General features: G+C 45.4%; 1 protein-coding gene across 1 annotated transcript in view; it reads right to left on the bottom strand.

The window, feature by feature from the left end:
* The window catches only part of RUVBL1 (RuvB like AAA ATPase 1), a 42,881-nt gene that overhangs the window by 4,944 nt on the left and 22,994 nt on the right, over positions 1–14,943 (bottom strand). The window contains exons 6-9 of the mRNA XM_032149876.2: positions 14,781–14,930; positions 12,972–13,035; positions 11,399–11,597; positions 1,848–1,950 (exon numbers count right to left, since the gene is read on the bottom strand). Of these exons, the coding sequence (XP_032005767.1) occupies positions 1,848–1,950; positions 11,399–11,597; positions 12,972–13,035; positions 14,781–14,930 (516 nt within the window). The remainder of the gene's footprint in view (positions 1–1,847; positions 1,951–11,398; positions 11,598–12,971; positions 13,036–14,780; positions 14,931–14,943) is intronic.

Raw genomic sequence — 14,943 nt, 5'->3', positions numbered from 1 at the left:
AGCAGGAGGGAAGCTGGGTGGCACGGTGATTAAGAACACGGGTTTCCGGATCAGAAAGCCTGGATTACAGCCCGTCCCATTACCTGCTAGCCACTGACTAATGTTATGAACTTGGGCGAATTAGTTACCCTAGGTCTCAGTGTCCTCATCTGTCTTTTTTTGAGACAGGGTCTCACTCTGTTGGAGTGCAGTGGCACCATCACAGCTCACTGCAGTCTCAACCTCCTGGGCTAAAGTGATCCTCTCACCTCAGCCTCCCAAGTAGCTGGGACTACAGGCACATACCACCACACCTGGCTAACTTTTTGATGTTTTGGTGAGTAGGGGTGTCACTATGTGGCCCAGGCTGGTCTCAAACTCCTGAGCTCAAGTGACCCTCCAGCCTCAGCCTCCCAAAGTACTGGGATTAGAGGTGTGAGTCACCATGCCTGGGTAATGTCCTCATCTTTTAAAATGGCAATGACAGTAGTTCTCCCTGCCTCATGGGTTACAGGGGATCAAATGGAATCAAACTGGCCAGGCACGTCCTGCTCAACACGATGCTCAACAAAGAGTGCCATGCTCTGGTGAAAAGACAAGGTCCAGGCAAAGTGCATCGAGACGTCACTGCAGCCCCAGTCTGCTCAGCATCTCCAACCATGGCTGCATGCCAGAGCCCACCAGAAGAGAACATTTGGGGCAAAGGTGGGCAGGGCAGAGGAAAGAGCACAGCACATGCCGCCTCGGAGACACCAATTCAGGGTATGTACCACCGAACAGATGGCCTGGGCTCTGCAGGGCACTGCCTGGCTTTGCATCCTGGACTTACAGCTCCATGACTCAAATGTAAAAAATAAAATAGATGGTGATCACGGGGAATACCTGGAAATACCATGAAGGTGTCTAGAAATTCCTAGTCCAATGGTATTCCTATGCTTGGCACATAGTTGTGCTCGAGCTCCAAACCAAGCAAGAGGCAATTCCTACAGGAACAACTGGGACTGTGGCCCTTTGGATAAAGCCCACGCTCATACATCCCTGTCGTCTCCCAACTCTGAGCCTAACCCAGATTCAGCTCACGCAGACTTCAGGGCATGCACCATGTGCCAGCCACTGAGCTAGATGCTTCCACGGGTCCTCCAGTGAAGCCTCTTATTATATGATCAGTTTCACAAACTCCCTCTTCAGGTGCTCTTCTAAGCTGTATGATGCTGTCTCGCCATCACCTCTGTGGACTTGGCAGAAGTCCTCAAGGACTCTATTGCAAAGCCACAGACCTGCCCAGGAGCAGCCTCCAAAGCTGCCGATAAACTTGTCATGCTGTTTACAGCAGACAGCCTCTGCTAGGACACAAGCACTGGCCTCTTCCAGGTCAGGGTGGCTACATTCTGTACCCTGCTGGAGCTGGCTTGCTATTGGTTCAGGTGGAACAGCGAGCCTGGCCTTGTCCTCTGAGTAGAAAAGGCCACACGCATAGTCTGGCCTGGTCACCAAAAGGCTATCACTAAATCATATTTTATTGCTTCCTTTTTATAGAGCTGGTAGCCTCCCTAATGGCTATCATCAAGTTGATCTTTTCACTATCCTTTTCCTAAAGCTTATCAAAGGGGGAACAGCAGAAAAGCGAACAGCCAAGACAGGGAGCTGAGCTTCTGTTGACACTTGGGGCAATGTCTAGTTAGACCAATCCATCTTTCAGATGGGGAGACTGAGACTCTGGAGTCATGTGACTTGCTCGAGGCCAGTAGCTAAATGGTGAGATGGTGAATGGCAGCCAGATCCAAGCTGCAGATACCTTTCTGCACAGCCATCAGTGAACACTGGGAGCAAATGAGAGAAGAGAGCAGGAGAGAAGAAGGGAGGCTCACCTGTTTCATTTCCTGCGGAGTATACAGCATGGTCCGGATTATCATCACTCGGTCCAGAAGGTCAAGAGGGATACCGTGAGGGGATGTGATGTCCTCAGTGCCTCTGTAAGGGGCAAAATTAATCCCATCACCTAAGCCTCTGTTAGACAAGAAACGACACTGGAAATACAGATCCAACACTGACACCACAAGCTAGAGCCTAAGAATCAGAGCCAGGACCAGAGTGAACAGACTAACTTCCAGTGGCATAAAAACAACTTCAGGCTGGGCGCAGTGGCTCACACCTGTAATCCCAACACTTTGGGAGGCAGAGGCGGGTAGATCACCTGAGGTCAGGAGTTCAAGAACGGCTGGCCAACATGTTGAAACCCCGTCTCTACTAAAAATACAAAAATTAGCTGGGCATGGTGGTGCACACCTGTAATCCCAGCTACTCAGGAGGCTGAGGCATGAGAATCACCTGAACCCATGAGGCAGAGGTTGCAGTGAGCTGAGAGTGTACCACTGCACTCCACCCTGGGTGACAGAGTGAGACTCTATTCCAAAAAGAAAAAAAAACCAACTTCTTTATCTTGGTAATCATCAATATCATAGGAAAACTGGAAAGGAGGAAAAAACAATAACTAAAATCATACTCAAAAATAATCATCTAGATATTTGCCAAACGTTCATATATAAACAATTTATATAGTATAATATATAGTATATACTATATTATAGTATATACTAATTATACTCTATAGTATAATTTTACAAATTATACTAAGTATGCAAAATTTTTTTTGTTTTTTTTCCATGTTGCTTCAGTCTTCTTGTTTTGTTTTGTTTTTGAGACTGGGTCTTGTTCTGTGGCCCAGGCTGGAGTGCACTGGCATGACTCTAGCTCACTGCAGCCCCGGGACTCCTGGGCTCAAGGGCTCCTCCCACCTCAGCCTCCTGAGTAGCTTGGAGTACAGGTGTGAGCTACTGCACCTGGCTTGCATCAGTCTTAATAATTATGTTTGATATTTACTTAACAATCCATTAAATATTTTACTTAACCCAAATTGTTGAGCATTTAGGTAGTTTCCAATTGTTGCTATTATTTTTATTGATATTTTGATAATTTGATATATACAGCCATAAGCTTATGTACCATGGAGCTATCCTGCGATAGCTATTCACGGATGCATACAACCTTAGCAACTGTTGTAGTGCCTGACAGAACCCTGAATAGCTACTTGAATGAATAACTATCCTAATTTATACAGCTACATGACTTATCTAATCTCACAGGATCATAGCACTACCGAGTATTCTCATTCTGAAATATTTTGCTATTTCAACAGTTTAGAAAAAGAGGGAAAGGTAACACCTTAAGTTTGCATTTCTTTGATTACTAATGAGGCATTTGAATGTATTCCCTTATATATATTATTTTACTTCTTTTTGAGAAGGGTCCAATCCCATCTTTTGCCTATTTTTCTCTTGAACCCTTAGCCAAGCCATAGGAATAACAGCCCGGGGAGGAACCTTGCCAACCTACCAGACCCTGAGGTGCTCTGGGCAGCCACTGGTGCCTTCAGCTAGTGTTTGGAGGCCCCATGTGCTGTGGGCTTCTGCCTTGGCCTCTGGGGGTCATAACAGCAGAAAGGCTACACTTCTGGCATTCTTAAACTTGTGCAGGATTGTACAGTCTATGGTTATGAGTAATCAATATAACAAAGAATTAGTCATGTCAACTGGATTTGTTAGTATCTGAATATTTGGTTTCAAAAACAAGTAAGCATGCTAAAAATTTAACTTTAGTAAAAATAAAATCTACCTGTTTAAATTCTATCCAGTTAATTGAGGTATAAAAATGCATATTTATGACTGCAAAAATAAAATGCAAACAAAATACATGCTAGCACAGGATGAACCCTGAAAACATGCAAAGTGAAATAAGCCACCGACAAAAGAACAAATATTTTATGGTTTCTTTACAAGAAGTATCTACAGTAGGCAAATTCAAAGAGACAGAAATTAGCCAGGCCTGGTGGTGTGTGCCTGTAATCCCAGCTACTCCGGAAGCTAAGGCATGAGAATCGTTTGAGCCCAGGAGGCAGAGGTGCAGTGAGCCAAGACTATGCCACTGCACTCCAGGCTGGGTGACACAGTGAGACCCTATCTCAAAAGAAAAAAAAAAAAAAGACAGAAATAAATGAGACGTTACCAGGATCTGAGGGGAGGGAGGGTTGGGACTTCATGCTTAATGGTTACAGAGTTTCTGTTTTTGAGGTGATGAAAAAGTTTTGGAAATAGTGGTGATGGTTTTAGAAATAGTGGCGATGGTCATGCCACCCTGTGAATGTCATTAATGCCAATGAATTGTACATTTAAAAATGGTTAAAATGGCAAATTTTATGTTACACACATTTTACCACAATAAAAACAATTCAAAAGGAGAATAAAATGCTACATTAATGAATTGTTATATCTAATGTAAAAAAATTAAAATCGGCCGGGCACAGTGGCTCACGCCTGTAATCCCAGCACTTTGGGAGGCCGAGGCAGGCAGATCAGAGGTCAGGAGATTGAGACCACGGTGAAACACCGTCTCTACTAAAAATACAAAAAATTAGCCGGGCATGGTGGCAGGCACCTGTAGTCCCAGCTACTTGGGAGGCTGAGGCAGGAGAATGGCGTGAACCTGGGAGGCAGAGCTTGCAGTGTACCGAGATCGTGTCACTGCACTCCAGCCTGGGTGACAGAGTGAGACTCCGTCTCAAAAAAAAAAAAAAAAATTAAAATCTTCAAAGTAAATATGGAAACAAACTACTAGGAAATACAAATATTAAGTTAACTTTAGAGAAAACTTATCTTTTTCCAGCAACGAATGTCTTTTTAAAATTAGGAAGAATTATAAAGATGAAATTCTATCATGATTCAAATCTCAGTATTCGGTGTGCCTGGAACCTTCACATTAAGTAAAATAACCTTTTAAAACTACATTTAGTATTTAGTTTTTTAATTCTATTTAGGCCATAAGTGTTTTTTAAGTCTTATTTGAGAATTCTTTTGGGAATTCTGAGGAAATCCTAAGATCTCAATTTTGCCACATTAAAATATCCCAAGGACAAAAATATCCAAAATTCTACACCACCCATGATAAATCACAACAAACATAAAAAGTTTAAAGAAGAAAAGGTTAGAGAAAAATAAAGCACTCTCGAATCAAACTTCACAAGAACAGAATTTATAGAAATGCATTAATAACATTTCTTATAGTTTTTAAAGTCTATTAAAAGGCTACCAAGTGGTAAAAAGGAATTTGAGGAGAAAAACAAAAGAAAAGGCTGCTGAGGACTGCTAAGCATTTTTCAGGACTTAAAGACCAAACATTTTTGAGATTTGTCCAAGCTATGAATCTGAAGTAGAAAGTTTCTTCTAGAAGCCATATTAGTGGGAGACGGTTCTAGTCGGTGATGCTGCTGAGTGGGCTGGCTGAGTGGAGCCCTCATGTGCCAGCAGCGGTGCTGGGCCATGTGCTGACCTCAGCAGGAGCTGGGGGACCGGGGGTGGGGAGGATCACAGTTTAACAAGGCAGCAATAATGGTAATGTTATGAAACTGCTAATAAGAAGCTGGATAATAATTACATTTTGGTAAATCTGCAGACTTATTCTTGCATCTTAGAAGTTCATTTCTGGCTTTGGCCTCAGTCTACTATTAATTTTAACATTTTACCATTCAGCAATTGTCCAAACTCGGCCATTAGTGAGCTTCCTCCAGATAGACAGTTTGGAGCTATGAAGCCACAGACCCAAATCTCCTTGGAATCCAATACAACTTATCTATAAGAGCAAGACAAATGTACTTCTAGAAATGTATCCTATAGATATACCACCACATGTGCAACATGGCTGACTCATTTGTGACTACTTTCCTCTTACAATAACTCTTACAATAACTGTGACACTGTGGATGTTTTGGACCAAATTAACTCTTTTTGAAGGGCTGTCCTATGCACTGTGGGATGTTCAGCAGCATCCTTGGCCTCTACCCACTAGATGCCAGCAGCACTTCTGAGTCATGTTAAGTAAAAATGTCTCCAGACATTGCTACATGTCCCCAGCGGAACAAATTTGCCCCGGTTGAGAATTACTGCATAAATGCTTCTTTATGTAATCCTGTAACTACAGGGACACAGATAATACAAAGCTTTTCTGCTAACAGAAAGCACAGTAAAAACACCTCTGTGGGTAATGTGATGGGTAACGCACCTACTATCCACTTAACCTTGGCTCAGTGGGCACACAGTAAGAGTGCTAAAAAGACAACCATTTGATTTTCTGATGAGGCTGCCAAAACACTTCAATAAAAAAAGAACAGTTTTCAACAAATGGTTCTGGGACAACTGGATATTCACATGCAAAACAATGAAGTTGGACCAACCCCTTCCTTATGCCCTACATGAAAATTAACTACAAATGGATCATAAACCTACACATAAAAGCTGAAACTATAAAACTCTTAGAAGAAAACACAGGCATAAACCTTTGTGATTTTAGATTAGGCAATGGGTTCTTAGATATGAAACCAGAAACACAAACAACAAAAGAAGAAACATAAATTGGACCTCATTGAAATTTAAAACTTCTGTGTGTCAAAAGACACTATCAAGAAACTGAAAAGACAACCCAAAGAATAGGATATTTATAAATCGTATATAAATGACAAAGATCTAGTATCCAGAATATATAAAGAACTCTTACATTTCGACAACGGAAAGACAAAGAACCTGAATAAAAAATAGGCAAAGGATGTGAATAAACATTTCTCCAAAGACAATATACAAATGGCCAATAAGCACATGAAAAGACGCTCAACATCCTTAGTCATTAAGGAAATGCAAATCAAAACCACAATGAGATATTACTTCATTACCCACTAGAATATCTATAATCAAAAAGACAGACAAGTGTTGGCAAGAATGTGGAGAAATTGGGACCTTCATCCATTGTTGGTAGGAATGTCAAATGATGCAGCTGGCTTTGGAAAACAGCTGGCAGTTCCTTGAAAGGTTAAACAGTTACCACTGGACCCAGCAATTCCACTCCTAGGTACATAACCAAAAGAAATAAAAACCATGTCCACTTAAAAATGCTGTACATAGGCCGGGTGTGGTAGCTCACAGTAATCCTAGCAGTTTGGGAGGCTGAGGCAGGAGGATCCTTGAAGCCCAGGAGTTCAAGACCAGCCTGGTCAACAAAGTGAGACCCCATCTCTACTTAAAAAAAAAAAAAAAGAAAGAAAGAAAGAAAAAGTTGTACACAAATGTTCAGAGCAGCATTATTCATAATAACCCAACAACCCAATGTCCATCAACTAATAAATGGTTAAATAAGATACACTATTAAATATTCCATATAATAGAATACTATTCAGCTGGAAAAAGAAATAAGTACTACGCATGCTACAACATCATGCTAAGTGAAAGAAGCCAGTCACAAAAGACCAGATTATATGGTGCTATTCATACAAAATTTCCAGAAAAAGCAAATCTATAGAGACAAAATTGATTAATGGTTGCCGGTGGATGGGGGTAAGGGTGCAGAAGGGGATGATGACTGTTGATGGGTATAGTTTCTTTTTGGGGTGATGAAAATGTTCTAAATTTGACTGTGGTGATGGTTGCACAACTCTGTGAATACACTAGAAACCACAAAAAAAATTGTATTTTATATGAATTATGTCTCCATAAAGTTGTTGTTTTTTTTTTTTTGAAACACTGTCTGCCACAGGGTTACACTGAGCAGAGACCATACTGTTTCTTAAGTCTTGATGCTTTGGTGCAACAAAGTGACTTTCAGTGAGAAACTCCTACAAGAACTCCTAATCCCAGGGAGCTATACCTCAATATGAAAAGAAAATCTCCCAGTTTCCAAGCTGGGATCAGTGCTGGGCTTTCATCTAACAGTTCAGTATCCTGAGCCTGGAAGGAAATGGACTTCTTATGGTGGCAAGTTAGGGAGGAGCCAGGCAAGAAGGCAACAGAGCTTTGCCTCCCTGTCATCCATGGATGGACCTTTCCCAGAAGGATCCTGGAGTATGAAGAGGACCAGGGACAGTTGCTTCTTCTAGAACGGCTCCCACATCAGCTGTACACAGGGAGAGGTGACCTAAAGGACTTGGGGGCTGCTCATCAAGGTCAGGAGGGGCTATAAAGAGGCTTCATGCCTTGCTGGGTTCTCAGAGATCCCTGAGGTCAAGCCATGTCCACAGGGCAGACCAGGCAGGGGCATGAAATCAGCTTCCAAGAGGGCAATACTCTAGGGCTGGCCTGCGTGACAACTTTGCACTCACTTTTTCTACTCTTCACGTAATTCTGCAAAAAAGGTGCTGATATTCCCATTTTCTGATGAGGATGGTAAGATTCAGAGAGGTCAAGGAACTCACCCAGGTCATGAGCTTCCACATGACTCCAATGCCTGTAATTTTTCCATGTAGGAACCAGGCTAGTGCTGAAATTCATGCTCCATAAAACACAACGGCCATCAGAGAGTGGGCTCACTTCTGAGGCTCAATCCACAAGGGTCATTTACACAGGGAGGGGTGAGCGGCAAGAAGCCAAGAGGGAGCGTACACTACCTGGGAAAGAACACTCCTAGGAGGCTGCATTTTCACAGCAATCTGTTGTCAGCATTCAACAGTTCCCCACTGCCACCTCCAGGCAGCACCCCGTCAAAGCTCCATGCCCGCTCACAGCCCAGGGGCCACTGGGAAGCAGTGTGGGAGAGCAGTGAGAGCATGGAGTTTGGACCCAGACATTCCTCTGGGCTCAGGTTCCAGTGGCAACACTTTCTAGCCTATGGCCTGGGCAGGTAACCTCCCATTTGAGTCTGGAGATAACCTCAACTGCTCACAGGGTTGTCAGGGTGTCCTGGGAGGACATGAGATGGCCCATGTAGAGCGCTCTGGATAGTTTCTGACACAGAGGAAGCCCTCAGTTAGTCACCTCCCTTCCCCCTCCCTTTCCTTCGGAGCTCTAGAGATCAGATGTGGTTCTGGGGGGTAAGGAAGCCCTGTAGTTCCCCTCTAGGGGTGGAGTCTGTGGGAAGCATGTCAGATGGCTATTATTGTTGGCTATTACTTTTTTCATTACCATGTTGACATTATTATCACCACTACAACAAATTTCCTACTAGAACATAGTGCCAAAATTCTCTTCCAAAGCAAACAACCGAATCTGCGTTACCTGAGCCGACCTGCCTAAAGATCCATGCTCTAAGTGTCTTCCTTCCACTTGAGTAACTACAGTCCGGCAAGGAGTCTCCACAACCTCTAGCAGCCCTTGATCAAATCAGCCCAGATGGGGCTGGGGCCAAATCTCCTGGGTTTCAGGCTGACCAGAGCTTTGTCTCCACTGAGCAGGTTCTGAGATCAAGGCCACCTTTCTGTGCACCTTAGTCCTGAGTGGGATGGGACTGAGAGACCGTACTTCTGGGGACGAGAGATGCCAGGCTCTGCAGGTACGGGCTGGGCTGGGTTCCCTACTGTGGAGGGAGGGAAGCCTATTATCAGAGCTCCCCAGCAGGGGGCACCATCTGTCCAAGGCTGAGCCCTTTCACCAGCTGCACTGTCAGGCTTCAGCCTGGCCTGGCCAAGGCTAAGCAAGTCCAGCCAGCCACAGGCATGCCAGGCATACCAGGCATAAGGCCCCCATGCATCTGTCTCCAGAAGCTGCCTAGGTAGCCATGCTGGATCTGGCACACACTTTCTCTCCAAGACTTAGGAAGCACTTGTGACAGTGGTCTTGTCCAGAGAGCATCATGGACGGGGATTCAGAGTAGCTACAAGATGCTGCCATATGGACTTGAATCATGCATTTAATTCCTAATTGCAAGTGAAAGAAACCACCTGAGGGAGAAGGCCTGTTGCTATACTGCAGTGCTCACAGCACTACAGAACCCCCACTGTGGGGCTTACCCAGAGCCAGCAACACCAGAGTTTGCATGGTTGTTGTTTTTTTTAATTATTTTTAGAGATGGGGTCTCACTGTTGCCCAGGTGGGAGTGCAATAGCTATTCACAGATGCAATCATTGCACACTACAGCCTTAAACTCCTAGCCTCAAGCAATCTTCCCGCCTCAGCCTCCCAAAGAGTACACTACAGGTGCATACCACTGTGCCCAGCTTGGACAGTCTTAATAATAAAGCTTCTCTATTAAGAGCAAACTAAAATCTTAGATAGGGCCCACCATCATTCAGAGCTGAGTTAGGCAAATCAGCAGTTTTGATTTCAAGCTCAGTTTGGCTCCAGCTCTGTCCTGAGATACTCATGGGCCACAGGGTGTCTAACTCCCACTGCCTCCACTGCCCTGAGCATGCAGCTTCAGGGACTTTGTCCCCACACTACTCTATTGCAGGCTTGAAAAGAGGCCCCTCATCACCCACCTTTGTGCCCCCAGCACTGGAGAGACCAGGCACTAATGTTTAAACAGGATCACAGAAAACCAAAAGAGCAATAAAACTACCAGGTACTGGGAATACCGACACTGGGCTTGAGAGATGGGAAGATGGGGTGTTCTCCAGGACCGCGAGCGTGGAGAGTGCTTAGGAGAAAAAGCAACCCCAGGAAAGTTCCTGGCCCAGCTTTGGGCCAATCTTGGCAGGATGAGCACCGTATGAACACTGTCTTCCAGGGGTCAACATCTGCCCTTCCCAAAGGCAGGCCAAAGGGATGGGAAGGAGTGGAGCGGGAGGATGGAAAGACACCAGTGTGGTTCAGAGGTCTGGGATAGAAAGAAAATGCTGGGGCCAGGCGTGATGGTTCACGCCTGTAATCCCAGCACTTTGGGAGGCCGAGGCGGGCAGATCACGAGGTCAGGAGATCGAGACCATCCTGGCTAACACGGTGAAACCCCGTCTGTACTAAAAATACAAAAAAATTAGCCAGGCATGGTGGCGGGCACCTGTAGTCCCAGTTACTCGGGAGGCTGAGGCAGGAGAATGGTGTGAACCCAGGAGGTGGAGCTTGCAGTGAGCCGAGATCGCGCCACTGCACTCCAGCCTGGGCGAAAGAGCGAGACTCCGTCTCAAAAAAAAAAAAAAAAAAAAAAGAAAATGCTGGTTTTGTTATCAGAAGGAGCTGGGTTCTTATCCTGTCTTTACAATGAGGGACAGTTATGATTCCAGTTTCCTTATTTGAAAAATGATGCCAATAATGCCTACCTCTCAGAGCGCAGATGAAGACTGAAGACGTTCATGTGTATAATGTCATCAAAGGCTAGCCCTGTCTGATCTCACCTTTGTACACTCACCTTTGTACACTCCAATTGAATGACCAAATTGTAGTATCACACCCCAGAGATCATGTGGGAGACCCTTATCATGAGTGACAGGTCAGCTGCTGCCTTTGGTGACTAGGGAAATGAGGCCAGAGGCAAGCCACTTGGCACATTTTCCCTCAAAAACAACATGACCTCCCCTCATCCCTGTCCCACCTCATGGGGTTTAGAGAGATCTTGAGGAACAAATGAGCCCAGATGGAAGGTAAAAAAGCCTGTGGCTGGCAGGCAGTCATCCTACCTGATGACACAGTTGCCTCGGTTGGATGCAAAGATGACGATGGGAGCGATGGAAGACTCCAGGGCGCGGTGCAGGTAGGTGAAGCACTCAATGTCCAGCATGTGGACCTCATCAACAAACAGCACACCCGGGACCAGCTCAGCAATGCCCTGGTCGATGTACTTGTTCACCACCTTATTAATCTCCCCTCGAAGTTTGTCTAGGAGATGCAAGGATGGGCAGGCAACGTCAGCACAGGGCTGGGGGAGACTAGCGCCTTTTCTCCTCCACCTGAATTCAATCCAAACCCACGCTAGGAGCCTAGTTTTCCTACTAGCTATGTGATCCCAGACAGGGTGTGTCCCCACTCCGGGCTTCGGTGTCGTCATCTGAACACAGTGATAATCACACCTAAAGGTCACAAAATTAGCAACCTCCCCAAAAGATGGGTTTGGTTAAATGTAAAAAGGTTGCACGGGTGTTCTGCATGGGAATCCTTCACAGCACACGCTCACTGCTGTCACACTCTACCATGCCTTATCACTTCCCACATACCCAATCTAGCTCTGTCTGATCTGGGAGACATTGGAGTTTGGGAGCCCTGAGTGAAATGAGTTTTCACATGCAAATTTTCCTGTTCTATACTCAGTAAATGACCCTTTCTTTTGGTCCCATACAACAATGCTTAGGTTAATTAACTTTCAATCAAGTGCCTGGACTAAGGAAGAGGGTGCTTTTAGAATCCTGAGCAGAAACCTTCAAGGAATGAAAGGGTCTGAAGAAAGGCCCAATCTCAGAGCTCCTAGAGGGATGAGTCTCTCGAAAGTTACATAACCCAGCTAAGGTCTCAGTGCTCTTTTTCCAAACCAGCTCCTGTGTTATCATCAGGAGCGAGCAGCTCACAAACAGAAAGCTGGAAGATCTGAGGCAGCGTCTTCCACCAAAAGAACGAGACAGGGATTGTCCTAAGAGGATGCACACCGAAAACCGTGTGAAAAGAAACTGCTTCTGACAACTGAACAGAAAGGTCTCAGATTGCTGCCCTGGCTAAAACTTTAAAGACAATATTTGCTTTAATGTTTAACTAACATCTTAAGGTGACGAAACTGTAGATGGAATTAGAAAAAAAAACAGCAACAGGAAAGCTGGGAAGAGCAGCAAGTTAAATAAAGGCTCACAGGGGAGCAGCAGCAGTGTCCCCTGTGGAGCTCTGGGAAGTGCCCACAAACTGGGCAGGGCAGTATGTGGAGCTGGTCTGTGGAGCTGCCCTGTGCTCTACTAGGGAGGGGGCTGACCGCACCAGGGCTCCAGAACCTGTGCTCCAGCAGAGCTGGGCGACACAAATCCGTATTTCTGGGGCCTCATAGGGGCCAGAAACTGTGACTGCAGTGGGGCAGATAGCACACAGTGTGCTGTATGGCTGCCTAAATGCCACCAGAAACTTAGGCTAGAGTCAAGCTCTGAGCTATGAGGAAGAAGGAACTGTTCTGAGGCATTTCCTCAGGGCAGATGTGCTCACAGAGCCACAAGAGCATCTCAGAATGTGGGGCCCTCCACCCTGCCCCTTGCTCACAGGGCACACTGGTTCTCCTACCTGTGATTTCTGTCTTCTTTGGCTTCATTAGCTGGCCCATCATGGACAGGATATCTTGTCCCCCCTGCATAAGAGAAGACTTAGAGTCAGTGCTGCTTTCTAAGGTGACTACAGAAGCCTCATCCCCCTGCATCCCACTCATCAACTCAACATGGGATCCTGAGGTATGGAGACTCCTCCTCAAAGCCTGAGGAGCTTCTAAACACAGAGGAATTTTTAGAGGTTCCTCTACCTGTAAGAATCAAACAAAATCTTTTCATGGCAAGTATAAGCTCCGTGGGGCCTGCCCAGCCTCCTTTTCCAGCCCTATCTTTTTCCAATCCCTTGTTCCTTGATTAGCCACACAAGACTACCAGCCCTGCCTTGGACACCCCCAAGCTTTTTTATGACTCAGTGCTTTTGAGTCTATTCCATCTGCCAGGAATGCCATTCTCCTTCCTAGGAAGTTCCCAGTCATTAAAGTTCAAGTCAAATGCCCTCTAGGGGGCATCTGACCCTAACCGGACTCAGGACTTCCTCCAAACGTTCCTGTGCCTTTAGAGACACGTGGACTATAGGAGTAAGTATAAAGAGCAAGTATAAATATACCATGATTATATTGCTGTGCTTCCTCTCACTAGATTTGACCACAGGCTTGCATCAGTCTAGTCCTTACTTAACCCGGAGCTGCTCAGTCTATGGGCCCCTCCCTGTGGAATGGCTGACTCCATAACAGGTTTACCACTCACCTGCATCCTCCTGCGGGCTCCTAACAGTGCAGTCAGCAAGAGGAAGAGGCTGGTGTTTGGTCATTTGTTCAGGATTTAGTGATCACCTGTTGGTTACCAGGCGCTGAGACACAGAGGGGCTCACTAAATGCTGAATAGCTAAAGGCAGCAAACGTTTCCTGTCTGGTCCTCAAAACTACCTTGCCAGGTAGGAGGAAACTCAAAATCAGAACCCTAAACCACAGAAAACCCAGAGACCCAAAGTGACAAATTAACCAAGCTGGTCAGTGATGGAGCAACACAGTTCCTGACTTCTGACTCCCAGCCCAGCACTCTTCTCAGGTCAAGGACTCCCAGGAGGTCAGTTTGGGGATGGCCATTTCACCAACCAAGGGGTTGGTCCAAGATGAGTCTTCAGTAATCTCTCGACCAAAGCTCCAAGGAAGAAAACACCCACGGATCAAATTTCAAGTCAGAAAACAAACTATTCCCTAATAGTGAAGAGGTGTCTTTTTTAGGATGAAGATGAAACCAAACTGGAAGACCATCACAAGAAACAGTGGTGTCTTGTTTCTTTTAATCACATATTTCCTAGAAATGTCATATAGTGATAACATCCTTTCCTATATTTTACTAGTCAAGGCATAAGTATCCATCTGCATGAGAAGCAGACAACAGTATCAAATCAAAGCTAAAACACTGTGGCTTTTGCTAAGCAGGAGGAAAGAAAGAGCTTTGTTAGGCATTCTGAAATCCTGTAAAGGGCTCATAGAACACTCCTGCCCTCCTGCCATTAACACCCAGAGAATCCCAGGCGTGAGCCCACTGCTGGAGTGAAGCCATGGAGGAAGCTGGCTAGCTCAGGGCCAGAGGCTTGGCTGGGATAAGAAACAATACACATGAAATCATCTGTGACTAGAGCATTTGAATGGGAACAAAGGAGTCCCTCGTAGCTCATGTCGATGTTAATTGCTGAACATTACAGATAGAAAAGGACCGTCTACCTCAAGAAAGGCAGCAAGACTCTGACAATTCATTCCCAGACCTCCACACACATACAAAAGGGCTAATGTGCCAGGTCACCCAGGCATCGAGGCAGTACCTGGGGCCGTGCATTAGCCACATCCAAGTCATGCAAGGTCACATCTTGGATGATTTCTTTCTTTTTGTGCACATCCCCTTTTGGTAAGGGGACATACTCTTCAGCTTCAAGGTCGAATTCTGTGGCATAGGTATCACACCTGCCCTGCCTCTGCAAAAAGAGA

This window comes from Hylobates moloch, unplaced genomic scaffold (genome assembly GCF_009828535.3).
Source record: "Hylobates moloch isolate HMO894 unplaced genomic scaffold, HMol_V3 SCAFFOLD_4, whole genome shotgun sequence".
NCBI classification, from domain to species: Eukaryota; Metazoa; Chordata; class Mammalia; order Primates; family Hylobatidae; genus Hylobates; species Hylobates moloch.
Note: the sequence above shows the minus strand (reverse complement) of the source record. Positions and strands in the feature narration are given on the sequence as shown.